At 40.4% G+C, this 17,419-nt stretch overlaps 2 protein-coding genes across 11 annotated transcripts in view; both read left to right on the top strand.

Moving 5' to 3' along the window:
* The window catches only part of LOC110151730 (large ribosomal subunit protein eL34-like), a 192,547-nt gene that overhangs the window by 155,729 nt on the left and 19,399 nt on the right, over positions 1 to 17,419 (top strand). The gene's annotated exons all lie outside the window — the stretch shown is intronic.
* The window catches only part of PAK1 (p21 (RAC1) activated kinase 1), a 160,117-nt gene that overhangs the window by 107,407 nt on the left and 35,291 nt on the right, over positions 1 to 17,419 (top strand). For all 10 annotated transcript variants that reach the window (XM_070457253.1, XM_070457249.1, XM_070457254.1 and 7 more), the window contains 3 exons: positions 5,619 to 5,735; positions 10,402 to 10,576; positions 12,907 to 12,970. In XM_070457253.1, coding sequence (XP_070313354.1) covers positions 5,619 to 5,735; positions 10,402 to 10,576; positions 12,907 to 12,970 — 356 coding nt within the window. The remainder of the gene's footprint in view (positions 1 to 5,618; positions 5,736 to 10,401; positions 10,577 to 12,906; positions 12,971 to 17,419) is intronic.

Here is a 17,419-nt window from a genome sequence, read left to right on the forward strand (position 1 = left end):
GGGAGTGGGGATGGTTTGGGGATGATTCAAGTGTATTACATTTATTGTGCTATTGATAATCTATATTAGCAGTTACTCCCCAGCACTGGCATCATTGCCTTGACTCTACCTCTGATCAGGCATTAGATTCTCATAAGGAGCACACAGCCTAGATTCCTCATGTGTGCAGTTCACAATAGTGTTTGTGCTTCTATGAGAATCTAGTGCCGCTGCTAATTTGACAAGAGGTGGAGCTCAGGCAGTAATGCAAACAATGGAGAGCGGCTATAAATACAGATGAAGCTTTGCTCACTGGCTGGCTTGTTTGCTTGTCCACTGCTTACCTCCTGCTGTGTGGTCCGGTTCCTAACAGACCATTGACTGGTACTGGGCTGTGGCCCTGGCGTTGCGGACCCATGGATTACAGCAATCAGAAGATAAAAAAAAAAATCTGATTAAAGAAATAAATTTCCAAGGATTAAAAAATGCACATAAAGATGGATTAATGATATAAAACATAAAGACATATGGAAGGTAAAAGAATAAATGATATAAGACATTATTCAGTGAAATTCAGGAAGAACTAGAGGATTAAGACATTAAGGTAGAAAAAATAAAGGAATAATGGAAGAAAAATCTCTCAGCTAAAGAAAGGTATGAGTCTTCAGATGAAAGAGCCTACCAGTTACCAAGTCAGATAACTGTAAAGAGAATTAAGAATAAGGAGAAATATTTTAAAAGCTTTCAAAATAAAAACACAGCTAATGTGGCTCATTAGCAGTAGTGGTCAAAGGAGCAGTATTTTCAGAGGTAAGAGGAAAATTATTTAGAACCAAGAATTCTGTACCTAATAAAACTAGCTTTCAAGCACGAGGTTAACATAAAGGTATGTTTGAACATGTGATGATCTAGTTTACCATCCTCGGAAAGGCTAAACACTAAATAGTAACAATAATTACTTGTTGGGTAAATAAAATCCTTTATGATTATATAGTGAAAGTGACAAATAGATTCAAGGGATTAGATCTGATAGAATGCCTGAAGAACTATGGATGAAGGTTCATGACATTGTACAGGAGGCAGTGATCAAGACCATCGCCAAGAAAAAGAAGTGCAAAAAGGCAAAATGGTTGTCTGCAGAGGCCTTACAAATAGCTGAGTAAAGAAGAGAAGCTAAAGGCAAAGGAGAAAGGGAAAGCTATACCCATTTGAATGCACAGTTCCAAAGAATAGCAAGGAGAGATAAGAAAGCCTTCCTCAGTGATCAATGCAAAGAAATAGAGGAAAACAATAGAATGGAAAATACTAGAGATCTCTTGAAGAAAATTGGAGATACCAAGGGAACATTTCATGCAAAGATGGGCTCAATAAAGGACAGAAATGGTATGGACCTAACAGGAGCAGAAGATACTAAGAAGAGGTGGCAAGAATACACAGAACTATACAAAAAAGATCTTCATGACCCAGATAATCACGATGGTGTGATCACTCACACTCACCTAGAGCCAGACGTCCTGGAATGTGAAGTCAAGTGGGCCTTAGGAAGCATCACTATGAACAAAGCTAGTGGAAGTGATGGAACTCCAGTTGAGCTATTTCCAATCCTAAAAGATGATGCTGTGAAAGTGCTGCACTCAACATGCCAGCAAATTTGTAAAACTCAGCAGTGGCCACAGGACTGGAAAAGGTCAGTTTTCATTCCAGTCCCGAAGAAAGGCAATGCCAAAGAATGTTCAAATGACCACACAATTGCACTCCTCTCCCACGCTAACAAAGTAATGCTCAAAATTCTCCAAGCCAGGCTTCAACAGTACATGAACTGTGAACTCCCAGACGTTCAAGCTGGATTTAGAAAAGTCAGAGGAACCAGAGATCAAATTGCCAACTTCCATTGGATCATCAAAAAAGCAAGAGAGTTCCAGAAAAACATCTACTTTATTGACTAGACCAAAGCTTTTAACTATATAGATCACAGCAAACTGTGGAAAATTCTTCAAGAGATGGGACTACCAAACCACCTTATCTGTCTCCTGAGAAACCTGTATGCAGGTCAAGAAGCAACAGTTACAACTGGACATGGAACTACAGACTGGTTCCAAATTGGGAAAGGAGCATGTCAAGGCTATATATTGTCACCCTGCTCATTTAGCTTATATGCAGAGTACATCATGCAAAATGCTAGGCTGGATGAAGCACAAGCTGGAATCAAGATTGCTGGGAGAAATACCAATAACCTCAGATATGCAGATGACACCACCCTTATGGCAGAAAGTGGAGAACTAAAGAGCCTCTTGATGAAAGTGAAAGAAGAGAGTGAAAAAGTTGGCTTTAAACTCAACATTCAGAAAACTAAGACCATGGCATCTGGTCCCATCACTTCGTGGCAAATATATGGGGAAACAGTGTAAACATTGGCAGACTTTATTTTGGGGGGCTCCAAAATAACTATAGATGGTGACTTCAGCCATGAAATTAAAAGACAATTACTCCTTGGTAGAAAACCTATGACCAACCTAGGCAGCATATTAAAAAGCAGAGACATTACTTTGCTTAACAAAGGTCCGTCTAGTCCAAGCTATGGTTTCTCCAGTAGTTGTGTATGGATGTGAGAGTTGAACCATAAAGAAAGCTTAGCATGGAAGAATTGATGCTTTTGAACTGTGGAACTGGGGAAGACTCTTGAGAGTCCCTTGGATTGGAAGGAGATCCAACCAGTCCATCCTAACTGAAATCCGTCCTGAATATTCATTGGAAGGATTGATGCTGAAGATGAAACTCTAGTACTTTGGCCGCCTGATGCAAAGAACTGACTCATTTGAAAAGATCCTAATGCAGGGAAAGATTGAAGGCAGGAGGAGAAGGGGACAACAGAGGAGGAGATGGTTGGATGGCATCACTGACTCAATGGATATGAGTTTGAGTAAGCTCCAGGAGTTGGTGATGGACAGGGAACCCTGGCATGCTGCAGTCCATGGGGTTGCAAAGCCTTGGACACGACTGAATGACTAAACTGAACTGACCTGTTGGGTTGATGGTAATTAAGAATATTCACTTAAAAATTCTTTTTACCCAAGCATTAGATTGAAAAATCAGTTATGACTGAAATGCTAGTAACTAATAGTTGTCATTCTGGGGTTTTCCTTCACTGTTGTCTTTGAAATTTCTTTGCATTTCTGTGTTGGAATTTCTATTTCACTTGCAGTGCTTCCTCGTTTTTAGTTTGCTTCCTAGTTTGGTGGATCCCATCTTCCAGTAGCTTTGAGAAAGTAGGTGGGAAGTAAATACTTACTATCATTCAGGTCTCAAAATGGAGCACCTCTATTCTGCCTCCCATTTGATTGATATTTGGCTGAATATGGAATTCTTGCTTTAAAATAATTTTCCACCAGAATTTGGGAAGCATTGCAGTTTTGTCATCTAGTTTTCAGCATTAGCTATTCAATTTCTAAGGTGTTTTATTCCTGCCTCTTTGTACCTGACCTGTTTTTTATATGTTTTTCACTTGGGAGGCTTGTGACATTTTTTGTCACCATCACTTTGAAATTTCATAATTTCATCTTTATATTCACCTATTTATTTCATGAGCTTTGTGAACTCTTTCAACCTGGAAACTCAAGCTTTCAATTTTAGGAAATTTGCCTGAGTTGTTGATGATTTCATCCCCTCTTTTCTTTGTTTTCTCTTTTTGGAGCTCCTGTTTTTTTTTTTTAAGACTTGCTGGACTAATTCTCTGATTTTTTAAAACATTTACTCTATTTTTCTTGCCTTAATTTTGCAGCATAGATGTGTAGATTGGTTTTCAAATTTGCCTACCAACAACTTGAGATTTGGTTTTCTTAACAGTTACTTCTCATCTATTTGTCTTTGCCTCCTTTGCTAATCCTGCCTCCTTTCCTGTTTTCCCCAACCTTCTGGGTTTAATGGCTTTAACAGGCCATTATTTATTATAGTTCTAATGAGATTTTAAGAAATAGATGCCTATGTTCAATCTGCCATCTTTATCAGGCATTCCTGAGGAATTTTTGCTGTTAACTCCTTACATATCTGTATTATATAAAATGTAAGATAAGAACCTGCTGGTTAACTTAAAATTTTTTACTTTTAAAAGGTAGCATTATTGACTGTTATTTATGTACCGTAAAATTCATCCATACTAGTTGAACTGTACAATTCAATGATTGTATTAAATTTATAGACTTGTGCAGCTGTCTCTATAATCTATTTTTGGAATATTCCCATCACCACAAAGAGTTCCTTAGTATTCTTTTACAGTTCATTCAAACTCCCATGTCCAACCCTAGGAAACCACTGATATTCTTCCTGTCTATGTAAACTTACATTTTCCAGACATTTTATGTAAATGGACTCATAGACCATGTAGTCTTTTGTGTCACTGGCAGTTTTTAAGTTATGTCCTGCACTGGAGATCCTGTTAGAATCTATGAGGATGCCAAATTTCCTTACTTAGTATGTCAAATGTGGTAAAGGCCACTCTCCCACACATAACTCTAGTATAATATTCAACTAAATAAGTTCCTTCACTTATCCCATGTTGTTCTGACATTCCTCTCTCCAGCGGCCTCAAATGGCAGCAGAAGGGGAATTGTCCATGCGTCTGTCTCCTGCATCAGATGGTGAGCTACTTTTAGGACTCACACCATCTTTTTCACCTTTGTACATTTATATCAAAAACATCCATCACAGTATCTTACTGAGCACAAAGTAGATGGTCTGAAAATATCTGAAACTGTTGAATTATATCAGTATCTACTAAAAGATCTCTATTGCTTTTCTGATTCTGTATTGTAATCATTTAATCTCAATCAAAAATCCATATCTCGCTATTTTATCTCTTGAATATGTGTTATAAACAGTAATGGTATGATCTTTTTGCCTGGACTTGCCCTGAAACCTGCCAGTCTTGGCCCAGCTTTGTTATAGTTTGCATGGGAAAATCAAGTTTCTGAGATTATAGCAGATTCAATTAGTGGTGCTGGTAAGGGTCATTCCAAGGCAAGGCAGAAGCTTAAGAAAACAGGTAGCATCTGATCTGGGGGAAATCTCATTGCTTCGTGAGACAAGGGTCTCCTGATGTTCTGTATCTACAGGTTGAGGTGAGGGTACCTGATAGCATAAGGGATGCAGTATGTTTTGGTAAAGAAGGAAAAGGAGAGGCAAAGACCTTTCAGAACTTCTATTTACTATATCAGAAAGGACTACAGAATTATAATGACAAACTTTGTAAAATTCTGAACTTTTGATCCTTTTCCTACATGTTATACTTTATCCTCTCTTCAGCACAGAGAGTAAAATTCATAGAAAAGAAAGAAATATGAGCTTATCTTCAGGGTTTGGTTTGGGGTGGGCAGGTAAAGAAGATGTCAGTTGGTTTCCCCATCCACAATTAGGCTTTGGGTGGGAAGGAAGCCCTCCAGGGACTGAAGGGGGAGTGGTAGCTAAAAGAAGAGAGGGGAGATGGCTGAGTTCCTGAGGTCGGCTACAATGGTGAAGAGCTTGGAGGCTGATGTGTGTTTCAGAAAGAGTGTCAGGAGAAGGTTTCTTCTGGGAGATTGGTAACCCTGTTAGTTTAAGTTCCATGTTGGCTTAACCTAATGAATCTGGCTTTTTTCACTGTGCAGAATGTGAAGGCAGTGTCTGAGACCCCCGCAGTGCCACCAGTTTCAGAAGATGAAGATGATGATGATGATGCTACCCCACCTCCAGTGATTGCTCCACGCCCAGAGCACACAAAATCTGTAAGTTTTTGTGATTTATTAGAGTTTGGAGGTGGGGAGTAAGGGATGGGTGCCAAGGTCTGGAAGTTTAATTCTCTGGTAGGGGTCCTTAGATTTTGGAGGTGGTGAAATAACCAAATTACCTTGATTGAAGGGTACTTTCTGTATGATTAAAGACAGGAAGTGGTGTATTTATTTATCATTGGTTTGCAGATAGTCCCAAAGTGTCCTAAATAGTTGGTCTTTGTACCAACTTAGCCTTACTTTCTTTACAGACAGGAAGATATACAGAATTAATGTTACTTAGTGTAGAAGTAACATAAATTGTTCCAGTCTCCTAGGAAGCAACAAATTAGCCTGCTGTAGATCTTTTCTTCTCTGTTAAATGTCCAGTGTTCAGGCTTTTAAGACATCATTGATAATACTGAAAGACTCAAGAGAATTTGTAAAAACATTAGTGCTATTAATATCCTGGACATCAGGAGTGCATTTTGATGCTGGATATTGGCAGTGATTTTTATTTAACTTCCTTTGAGGTTCTTGTATTTCATAATAGCCATGGTCCCTTTGCCCTCACTTTGCATAATCTGCATTTTACATGATTTAGCATCACTGAGCACTGATGTATCATTAGATGATACTCTACTAGTGTTTCTTTGTTTGGACTTTTTATTATGACAAGAATTTCAGAATGAAAGAATGATTTAAAACTTAAACTCTGTGGTAATATAAAAAAGATTGTCTCTGACCTAGAGAATTCATGGAAGTATTCAAGCAGATGTTGGTTGACTGAGTATGGGAGATGCTGTGGAGGCAATTCAAGGGGATTGTGACATTTTAGAATTATAATTTATAAGCAGAATCTGTAGAATCACTGCTTGTGTAGGTTACAAAGTCACTTTAAGGAAAATGAGCTTCAGAATCAGAGAGTTGTCCAGAGATGTCACATTGGAAAGGTTTTTCTTGATTTGCAAGCATGTTCATTTAAAAAAATTTTCCCATTAAACCATGAATTCATTAGAAGTAGAGGAAATATATATGTGTGTCTGTGTATGTATATGTAGAGGATATATATGTGTGTCTGTGTAGGTAAATGTGTGTGTATATATATACACACACACATAACACACACATATGTGTGTGTTTGCAGTGCTTAACATAGTTCTTGAAAGGTTTTAGAAAGGCAGTATTGAATGAACTGATAAATTTGATCTTCATAGTATTCCTTTCTAAAAAGATAATGTTAATTCCTAATTTGTAGAAGAAGTTGAGATTTGGAGAGGTAAATTGATCTATACAAAGTCTCTAAGCAAAATAGCCAAAACTGAAAGCCGGTGATTGACCCCAGGTCCAGGTTATATTCCAGCATAGCACAGTGGCCTTTTTTATATGAGCAGATCTGTGTTGGGAACCAGAAAAAGAGAATGTTAGAGAGGGAAAAGGCAGGGTTCTTCCCCCCAAGGAGCCATGTCAAAACTAAAGGAGGACAAGGCATGAAATTCATGTTTAGGTGCCAGGGATATAGTTTGTTTACATGTACAAGAAATTCAAAAGAGCAAAATGGCTGTCTGAGGAGGCCTTACAAATAACTGTGAAAAGAAGGGAAGTGAAAAGCAAAGGAGAAAAGGAAAGATATTCCTGTTTAAATGCAGAGTTTCAAAGAATAGCAAGGAGCGATAAGTAAGCCTTCCTCAGTGATCAATGCAAAGAAATAGAGGAAAACAATAGAATGGGAAAGACTAGAGATCTCGTCAAAAAAATCAGAGATACCAGGGGAACATTTCATGCAAAGATGGGCACAATAAAGGACAGAAATGGTATGGATCTAACAGAAGCAGAAGATATTAAGAAGAGGTGGCAAGAATACACAGAAGAACTGTACAAAAAAGATCTTCATGACCCAGATAATCACAGACATCCTGGAATGTGAAGTCAAGTGGACCTTAGGAAGCATCACTGTGAACAGCGCTAGTGGAGGTGATGGAATTCCAGTTAAGCTATTTCAAATCCTGGAAGGTGATGCTGTGAAAGTGCTGCACTCAATATGCCAGCAAATTTGTAAAACTCAGCAGTGGCCGCAGGACTGGAAAAGGTCAGTTTTCATTCCAATCCCAAACAAAGGCAATGCCAAAGAATGCTCAAACTACTGCACAGTTGTACTCATCTCACACGCCAGTAAAGTAATGTTTAAAATTTTCTAAGCCAGGCTTCAGCAATGCATGAACCATAAACTTCCAGATGTTCAAGGTGGATTTAGAAAAGGCAGAGGAACAAGAGATCAAATTGCCAACATCCCGCTGGTTCATCGAAAAAGCAAGAGAGTTCCAGAAAAACATCTATTTCTGCTTTATTGACTATGCCAAAGCCTTTGACTGTGTGGATCACAATAAATCGTGGAAAATTCTGAAAGAGATGGGAATACCAGACCACCTGACCTGCCTCTTGAGAAACCTGTATGCAGGTCAGGAAGCAACAGTTAGAACTGGACATGGAACAACAGACTGGTTCCAAATAGGAAAAGGAGTACGTCAAGGCTGTATATTGTCACCCTGCTTGTTTAACTTATATGCAGAGTACATCATGAGAAACACTGGGCTGGATGAAGCACAAGCTGGAATCAAGATTGCCAGGAGAAATATCAGTAACCTCTGATATGCAGATGATACCACCCTTATGGCAGAAAATGAAGAACTAAAGAGCCTCTTGATGAAAGTGAAAGAGGAGAGTGAAACAGTTGGCTTAAAGCTCAACATTCAGAAAACAAAAATCATGGTATCCAGTTCCATCACTTCATGGCAAATAGATGGGGAAACAGTGGAAACTGTGGCTGACTTTATTTTTCTGGGCTCCAAAATCACTGCTGATGGTGATTGCAGCCATGAAATTAAAAGACGCTTACTCATTGGAAGAAAAGTTATGAGCAACCTAGACAGCATATTAAAAAGCAGAGACATTACTTTGTCCACAAAGGTCCATCTAGTCAAGACTATGGTTTTTCCAATGGTTATGTGTGGATGTGAGAGTTGGACTATAAAGAAAGCTGAGTGCTGAAGAATTGATGCTTTTGAACTGTGGTGCTGGAGAAGACTCGAGAGTCCCTTGGACTGCAAGGAGATCCAACCAGTCCATCCTAAAGGAGATCAGTCCTGGGTGTTCATTGGTAGGAGTGATTTTGAGGCTGCAACTCCAGTACTTTGGTCACCTGATGCGGAGAGCCGACTCAGTTGAATGAAAAGACCCTGATGCTGGGAAAGATTGAAGGCAGGAGGAGAAGGGGACGACAGAGGATGAGAAGGTTGGATGGCATCATCTACTCAATGGACATGGGTTTGGGTGGACTCTGGGAATTGGTGATGGACAGGGAGGCCTGGCATGCTGCGGTTCATGGGTTCACAAAGAGTCAGACACGACTGAATGACTGACCTGACAAGAATAGAATATTAAGAAATCACTATCCTGGAGTGATATAGCAATATCCTGCTATTTCTATTAGCACTAAGTTAGTGGAATGTTCTCTTCCATTTCTGCCTATTATAACCATGTCCATCCTTCAAGATCCAGCTGAAGAACCCCATTTATTTGTTCAGTGATTCATGAAACTTTTACCTGAATGCTTACTTTTTGTTAGAAGACTGGTTAGATATAGATGTGCAGTGATGAACGACACAGATTCTCTATCTTCATAGAGCTTTTAGACTAACCCAAAAATTTTTGTGATGTTTTTCTGAAAAAAGTGATAAATGCCTTGAAGCATCTCTTGCGGAAGGGTGGTAGAACATGTAATCACTTCTTCTGAACCTCAGTAGTATATAGATTGTTCTTTTTTTCTGATATTTGTCCTTTTCTGCCTTGCAGTTAGGACTTTCTCCAAGACTTCCTTCACAGAAATAGTGGATGGGGCAGCATTTTGTACAGCAAGGCAGAGAACAGATTCTCATTAAATGCTTATTAAGTAAATCAATGGATAGGTAGTATAATAATATTAGCTGAAATTTGAAAGCTTAATGTCTCCTGAATGTGATGCTGCTTATTTCACCCATTAATTAGTTTATTTATGGTTTATTAGCAACTCTATAAGTATCACTAACATCGCTATTTTACAGACAAGGAAACTAAAGCATAGAAAAGTTAAGTAATCTGCCCAAAGTCATACAAATGGTAAGAATAAGATTTGGAATTTAAGTCCAGGCAGGCAGGTTCCAGAGTCTGTAATCTAAATAACTATATCCTATGGCCTCTTAAAGAAGAACAATTGCAGTTTTTTTCTCTGTGAGCATTCAGGATTTAAAGAGGGAGTAACTCAAATGAAGGTAATATTCAGTGTTGTGTTAGCAGTGAAAAGTACTGTAGGAATACAGGATATTCATTTCAGCTTGGGAAAAAACAGAATATTACAGATGAAGGGGTTTCCCATCTAATGATAGGGTGTCCTTTAAACTCTTTATAGTGAGAGTTGTGTAGCTTCTATTGATTATCTTAAGTGCTCAGACTCTCACTAACCCTTATTGTAAAAAGTTGAGAGCAAGGAAGATCATTCCATTCTCAAAGCCTGGGCGTAGAGGAAAAGTATCATAGATTTTGACCTAGGAGAAGAGATCAGTTTACTGAGATTTGTTCTTCTTTGGATGTTCTAACACATAAATCTAAGAGAGACTGGCCTCACCAAATGTTTGCACCAACAATGCAGGTATACACACGGTCTGTGATTGAACCACTTCCTATTACTCCAACTCGGGATGTGGCTACATCTCCCATTTCACCTACTGAGAATAGTATCACTCCACCTGATGCTCTGACCCGGAATACTGAGAAGCAGAAGAAGAAGCCTAAGATGTCCGATGAGGAGATCTTGGAGAAATTACGTAAGCACTTAGTAGGTTTTTTAATTTCCCTCTGGTATGTGACTGGTTGAGCACAAAGAGCATTCTGTTGCTATAAAGATCTAGGTCCTATGCTAGGTGTATGTCAGTGGAGGCTGTGCTTTATATCTTGCCAGACTGTGCCTCTTTTCATCTGTCCCTACAGCTACATCCTCTGTCTCACCAGCCCTGATTAGATGCTGCATTAGGATGGGAATGTGATGAGAGAGTATGTGAATAGCACACTTCAGAGGCTGGGAAGCACTTGGAATCCATAAGCCATGGAATCACAGGCATGGCTTATGGAGATGACAAATAGCTTTTACTTATGATATAATCTGAAAGGTTATGTTGAGAAAGACTGAGGCCTTGTCTAAACCTGGTGAGGAAGGGTGCTATGTTGATTATTGATGTTTCTGTTGGCAGAAGACGGATCTGCCATTTGGTTGTATGAAAAGAAGGAAGGGAAACTAATGTTTTGTGAGCCTGCAATACGTACTAAATGAACATTTATTCCTCATTTTAGGGCTGTGAAGACAGACATTATAATCCTTATTTTTTTCAGTTATTTGAGTCTAGGAATGCTAATACTCTGCAAAAATTTATGCAGCCAAAAACTGACAGATATGGGATTAGCATGCAGCTTGTGCTCCTGTAATCAGAGCATGCTATTTCTTGCAGTCAGGTGGGAACTCCATTTTGCTTTCTTTAGTGATGAGAAGTATTAGGGCAGCTTGTTTCTCTTTTTCAGTAATCTGCAGGAGAATTCATATGAGAAGAAAGGAATGGGTTGGCCTGTAGGCTTGAAAAAATCATCTGACAAGGCTTTTGATTTATTCTTCTAAGGAGGATTTGATGTGACTGATCTGGCAAAGTCTGCCCACTGGCATTGCTTTCTAAAGCTGAGGTTTCTGATTCCTCAGCTTAGCGGCTTTTGATTTCATCCTGATAATTCTTATTTGACTTTTAAAAAATTTTCACTCTTTCCGAAGTTGCCCTTGCCCAGTGTTAGTTGCTCAGTCATATCCAACTTTTTGCAATCCCATGGACCGTAGCCCAGCAGACTCTTCTGTTCATTCTCCAGGGAAGAGTATGGAGTGAGTAGCCATTCCCTTCTCCATGGGATCTTCCTGCCCCCAGGATGGGACCCTAGTCTTCAGCATTGCAGGTGGATTTCTTTAATGTCTGAGCCACCAGGGAAGCCTCACCCTTATCCAGAGCCCTTATGAGATGATGAAATAAGAAAAGCCACTTACCTTGGCATCTATATACTCTTGTATGTATTCTTTTTCTCTGAATCAGATTTTTTTTTTAGAAACAGCAATACTTAGAACATAGAATTATGCAAAAACAGATCAGCCTGAGAGTTAAGGACCCTTGGGTTGAAGCCCTAGCACAGTCATTAACTTGGGTCTTGGGCAATTTTCTACTGTTCCCTGGCCCTCCTTTTTCTCATCTTTTAAATAGGAATGTTAATACCTGTCTCATTTGTAAATCAAATGAGATAATGTATTTGAAGAGTATCAAATCCTAGTAATTGATATTATTGGAAAGTGCTTTGGACTGGGAGACCAAACCTGGAACTCCTAATCTTAACTCTGACACCAGTTTGCTGTGTGACCTTGAGGGGAAGTATCTTCCCTTTGGTTGGGCTCAGTTTTACCATCTCCAGAACACTTTTTATTTGGAACTATGAACTTTCTCATACCTCTGTGTTTTTGCACTTGAAATACTTTCTGTTGTAACCCCTTCTTGACTTTCTCTCCCTGGCAAATTCCTCCTAACCCTGTAAAAATTAGTGCAGATTCATTTCCCTTCTGAGGCCTTTCTGGTGTATATTTTTGCTTCTTTCTGTATCACAGCAATTATTATATGTTCATGGAACTTAATACATGGTGTCTGGTTCCTGTATGAGATTACAGCTTCTTGAGTGCAGAGACTGCCTTAACTGGGTCTCATCTGTCTCTTCATTTGTTGCACTCAACCTAGGGCTTAGTGCATAATAAGTGAGCATATTAAAATGAGTAAATGTTTATTGAATTGATGAACTTAAAAATGAATGAATAACTTTTAGGAGATTAGAAGTGGATTAGGGTACTATTAATAAGAGTGGTAAGGAGGTGAAATTTTTGGTTGAACCTTAAGAGGGAAAGCCAAGCGCCTTAGTGTGGTTTTGGGGTATTGGAGATAGTTTTTTAATCTTTGCTGGCTCAGAGTTGGGGGAACATGGAGCTTGTTTTGTATTGTTGATCTGGGAAAAACTTATGTTCTTTATGTTATGTTATGTTATGTTCTTTATGTTATGTTATTTATGTTCTCTGTTTCTTTCAAAGGGAGCATAGTGAGTGTGGGCGATCCTAAGAAGAAATACACACGGTTTGAGAAGATTGGACAAGGGTTAGTAGGCACCTTTTGTTTCCCTAGAAAAGTGACTTAAAATTATGTGTGCTGATATATATAATTTTGCTTTTGCTTTGCCTCTTATAAACCTTTTTCTTCATTTTCCACCTCACCCCTCACCCATCAAAAGGTGTTTTATTAGGCTGATCTCAGGTTTCCAGAATTATGTTTTAATATGTGAGATGTGCAATTAGCTGACATTGTTGCTAAAAATATCCCTGCACTGAGAGTGCAAAAACCATTTATTTTCTTACTACAAAAACCTTCTTCCCAAATTATAGCTCTGCTTTTCCATATTAACCTTGTTTACCTGGTGCTGAGACTTACCAGCACTAATATGAAATGGAAGACAGAACTTACAGACTCTTCTGCTAGTATAATGGGCCCTGTTTTTCTAGTGGATGACAGAAATCATATCTCTTACTCTCTGGTTCCTTTTCTACATCTTGTATTCTGACCTCAATGTATTGATTCAGCAAAGCTTAGCTGGATCTCTGTTAGATACTAGGTGCCATGGGTACAGCTATGAATCGAACCGTGTCTGCTTTCAGAGAGACCCTCATATCTACAGAAGGAGATAGACAGTCAAACAAAATATTATAATATACTGTGATAAGTCTTAAAAGTGTTTTTAAGCAAGAGAAGCCAGATATAAAAGAGCAAATACTGTGTGATTTTTTTATATGGACTTAAAGAACAGGCAGAAGTAATACATGCTAGTGTAAGTCAGAATAATGGTTGTGTCTGGGAGGATTAGGAAGTAGCATGAGGGAACCTTGAGGGGTTGATAGTGAACATGTAGGTGTGTGCATATTGAAAAATCAATCATCAGGTTGTATACTTGAGATTTGTGCAGATTAGTTTAGGTATGTTATGCCTTTATATAAAAAAGAAAAAGAATGAGATTTCTATAGAGATACCCAATTAGCTAAAATTAAAAAGAAACTGAAAAAAGTATCTGGCTTGTAGAAAGCTCTCAGTGTTACATGAATGAAAACATTATTGTTAATGTAGACCACCAGTCTGAGGTGCTGGTCTGCAGAGTAAGACCCCAGGCAAGGGAGCCTTCTAAAGTCATTGAAGCTTTCTGTTTTTTCTTTCCTTTTAAATTTTTGATGCGCCAGGGCATCAGAAATTGTGGCACCGTAGTTGTGGCACACGGGATCTTCCTTGCAGCATGTGGGATTTTTAGGTGCGGTAGGGTGGCTTCTCTCTGGTTGTGTTGTGCAGTCTCTAGAGTGTGTGGGCTCTGTAGTTGTGGTGCATGGGCTTCATAGTTTTTAGTACATGGGCTCTCTAGCTGAGGCATGTGGGCTTAGTTACCCTGTGACATGTGGGATCTCAATTCCGCAGCCAGGGATCAAACCTGAATCCCCTGCATTGGAGGGTGGATTCTTAACCACTGGAATGCGAGGGAATTCCTCAGTTTTCTTTCTTATGTACCGAAGAACTTCTGAAATAAGATAAAGTAATGCATAGTATACTGGTGGTGTATTTATACAGTATTCTATAGCTTACAACTGTTATTTGCATCTGTTGTTCAATTTAATCCTCAAAATAGTCCTGGACTTGAGTGGATCTCCTTTTTCCCTGGTTCAGTGCTTCTGCTATTAGACATGCTTTTGTGAGTCTGACCTAATATAAGGTAGTTAACACATTGAGAAGACATTATTTTCCTCGCCTCTGAGTAATCTGGGATGGTCTTTTCTTTAGCTAATTACACTGAGATACTAAGAATGTAGAAGAAAGGTACACAGACAAGTGTGGTAAGTCAGGTCCTATCTTTGGACATCAGTTTCTTCACTTAAGGGAGAGGGATTGTGGATTCAGGGTCTTTCACCTCCCAAACTGCTGATTATATATCTTATATATATGCATATGCAGATGTATGTGGCCCATAAATAGGCAGTATCTGCAAAAGGTTTGTCCTTGCTTCCTTGACAGGTCTGCTAGTGCTAAGAGAAGAATGCGGAACTTATGAAGCACCTGTGCTGATGTCGCCACATTCCATTATTTTAAAACTATACACGGAGTACTTCCCTGGTGGTCCAGTTGTTAACACTTAGCCTTTCAATGGAGGGGTGCAGGTTCAATACCGCACCCCTGGTTGCAGTTGGGGAAATAAGATCCCACATTTCTCAGGGCCAAAAAACAAAACAAAACAGAAACAATATTGTAACAAATTCAATAAAGACTTTAAAAATAATCCACCTAAAAAGTTCTTAGAAGAAACAAGATGCAGGGTAGGTGAATGTAGAGTACCTCTCTCTCCATGGATACGTCAGGAATACACCTTCAGACACAGAAGTGCATGCAGAATACCAGCTGAGAGTGGACAGGAGTACCTGACCAGTGGAAGGAATATATAGAACCATGCAAAACTCGGTAGGATGAAGCAACTAGGGGGATAAACAGGAATGTTAGTAGGACTGGACCTTTGGCCAGTGGGGGAACTGAAGCAGGGGTCCAGTCCCCACATCGGGGCAATTGTCTGAGCCAGAGGAGAAACATTTAAGGCTGAGAGTGAAACAGCTGATCTGTGGCAGCCTAAATGAAATGAGAATCAGACAGTCCTTGCTGCAGCCATCCTGGACAGGGATGCAGGTCCCCTGGAAGGCGCAGTGGCTGGGAGTTGTTTAGGGATTGTGGAGCAATCCCAGGATGAGGGCTGCTGTTGAGAGGGCTGGAGAGAGACAGATGGAGGGGATGTGAGGGAGAAGATTGTGGTGGGAAATGCTGGTGGAGGAAAGCCAGACAGCCGTGGAAGCAAGGTGATACTGCTGAGTCACTCATAGAGGGGTGGGGCCATCACCATAGCTTCTCTCTCTACACATGCCAACATCAGCTGCTGAACAGTAGAGAGGCTGGCTCGTCAAATGCCTAACACACTGAGCTACAGAGCAGGACCCCACCCAGGTGCCCTTTAAGTGCCTGATGTGCTGGTCTACAGAGCAGGACCCCACCCAGGGTGCCCCTTTAAGTGCCTGGTGTGGGGTGCCCCTTTAAGTGCCTGATGTGCTGGTCTACAGAGCAGGACCCCACCCAGGGTGGCCCTTTAAGTGCCTGACGTGCTGGTCTACAGAGCAGGACCCCACCCAGGTGCCCTTTAAGTGCCTGACATGCTGGTCTACAGAGCAGGACCCCACCCAGAGTGCCCCTTTAAGTGCCTGACGTGCTGGTCTACAGAGCAGAGCCCCACCCAGGGTGCCCTTTTAAGTGCCTGACATGCTGGTCTACAGAGCAGGACCCCAGGCAAGGGAGCCTTCTAAGTGCCTGAATGGGTGGAGCTACAGAGAAGACGGGCTTAAGAGGCCTTCTGATCACCAGCTGCAAGAGGCTCGAAAAAAGACTGATAGGGCCATAACACCTGCAGCAGAGGCAGTCTGTATCCCTGCACACTTGGCACTGCCAGGGTCCCCAAAAGCCAAGCAACTGGGTCACCTTCACGCCCAACTCTCGCTGGGGCAGAGCTGCCACAGGCAAAAAAAGTCTTGCATCTAATGCGCTCAGGATCGCTTTGGTAGTGTTTGACTCTTTGCGACCCTGTAATCTGTGGCCTGTCAGGCTTCTCTGTTAGGGAGGGGGGTTCTACAGGCAAGAATACTGGAGCTTATTGGCCAATACTGGTTGCCATACCCTTCTAGAGCACTATATTTCCTGCTGCCCTAGCCACCAACTCCCCTGAGTACTTGGTGCAGCCAGAACCCCTGCAACCCGAGCAGCTCACCACCTCCACACCTGGCCCTCACGGGCAAGCCCAAGTCCTTCAGAGCAGCCTCAGGAGCAAACCCCAGTGGACGACCCACATGTAAAGGTGGAAATAAACCCACAGTTGAAACCCAGGGGAAAAATGTGGCTAAGGAAGAAGACCCCAAACCTTCCCACCAGCTGTTCAAGCTGCAGATTAAATCCACAGGGTCAACTAGGCAGACTCTGTGTCCGTGGAATATATAAAAGGTCATTGAGAGCTCCCACGGAAGAAAGCGGTCTAGTTCTGATGGCTGTGGACATTGGAGGCAAGAACACACAGGAGTAGGACCAGATTAGAATCTGAGCCTCCCCCACAGCAGGTCCAGAGATCAGTACAGTGTTGGAGGGCATCCTAGGAAGCCTGTGACTCTTAGTGAGGGAAAGGACTCTGACAGCAGTGACTCAAGAAAAACACTCATTATTCTTATGTTTTGACTTGTTCTGTAAATTCTTTTGGACTTTTTTCTCTTTTTTCCCCCTCTGTTGTTGTTGATTTTGTTGGCACTATGATATTAAGCTTTTGAGCTTCTTTTTTTTTTCCTCAGAGACATTTTTTATTGTTGTTATAAACCTCTGTCTCGACCTTGGGCTTTTGCAGTTCTGTGGAGTTTTCCATTTTTTTCTTTTCTCTTTTTTTAATTTTAATTTTTAATTTTTTAAAAATATTTTTTTCTATATTTATTCCTTTGTTTGCTT

This window comes from Odocoileus virginianus, chromosome 28, assembly GCF_023699985.2.
Source record: "Odocoileus virginianus isolate 20LAN1187 ecotype Illinois chromosome 28, Ovbor_1.2, whole genome shotgun sequence".
Lineage (NCBI taxonomy): Eukaryota > Metazoa > Chordata > Mammalia > Artiodactyla > Cervidae > Odocoileus > Odocoileus virginianus.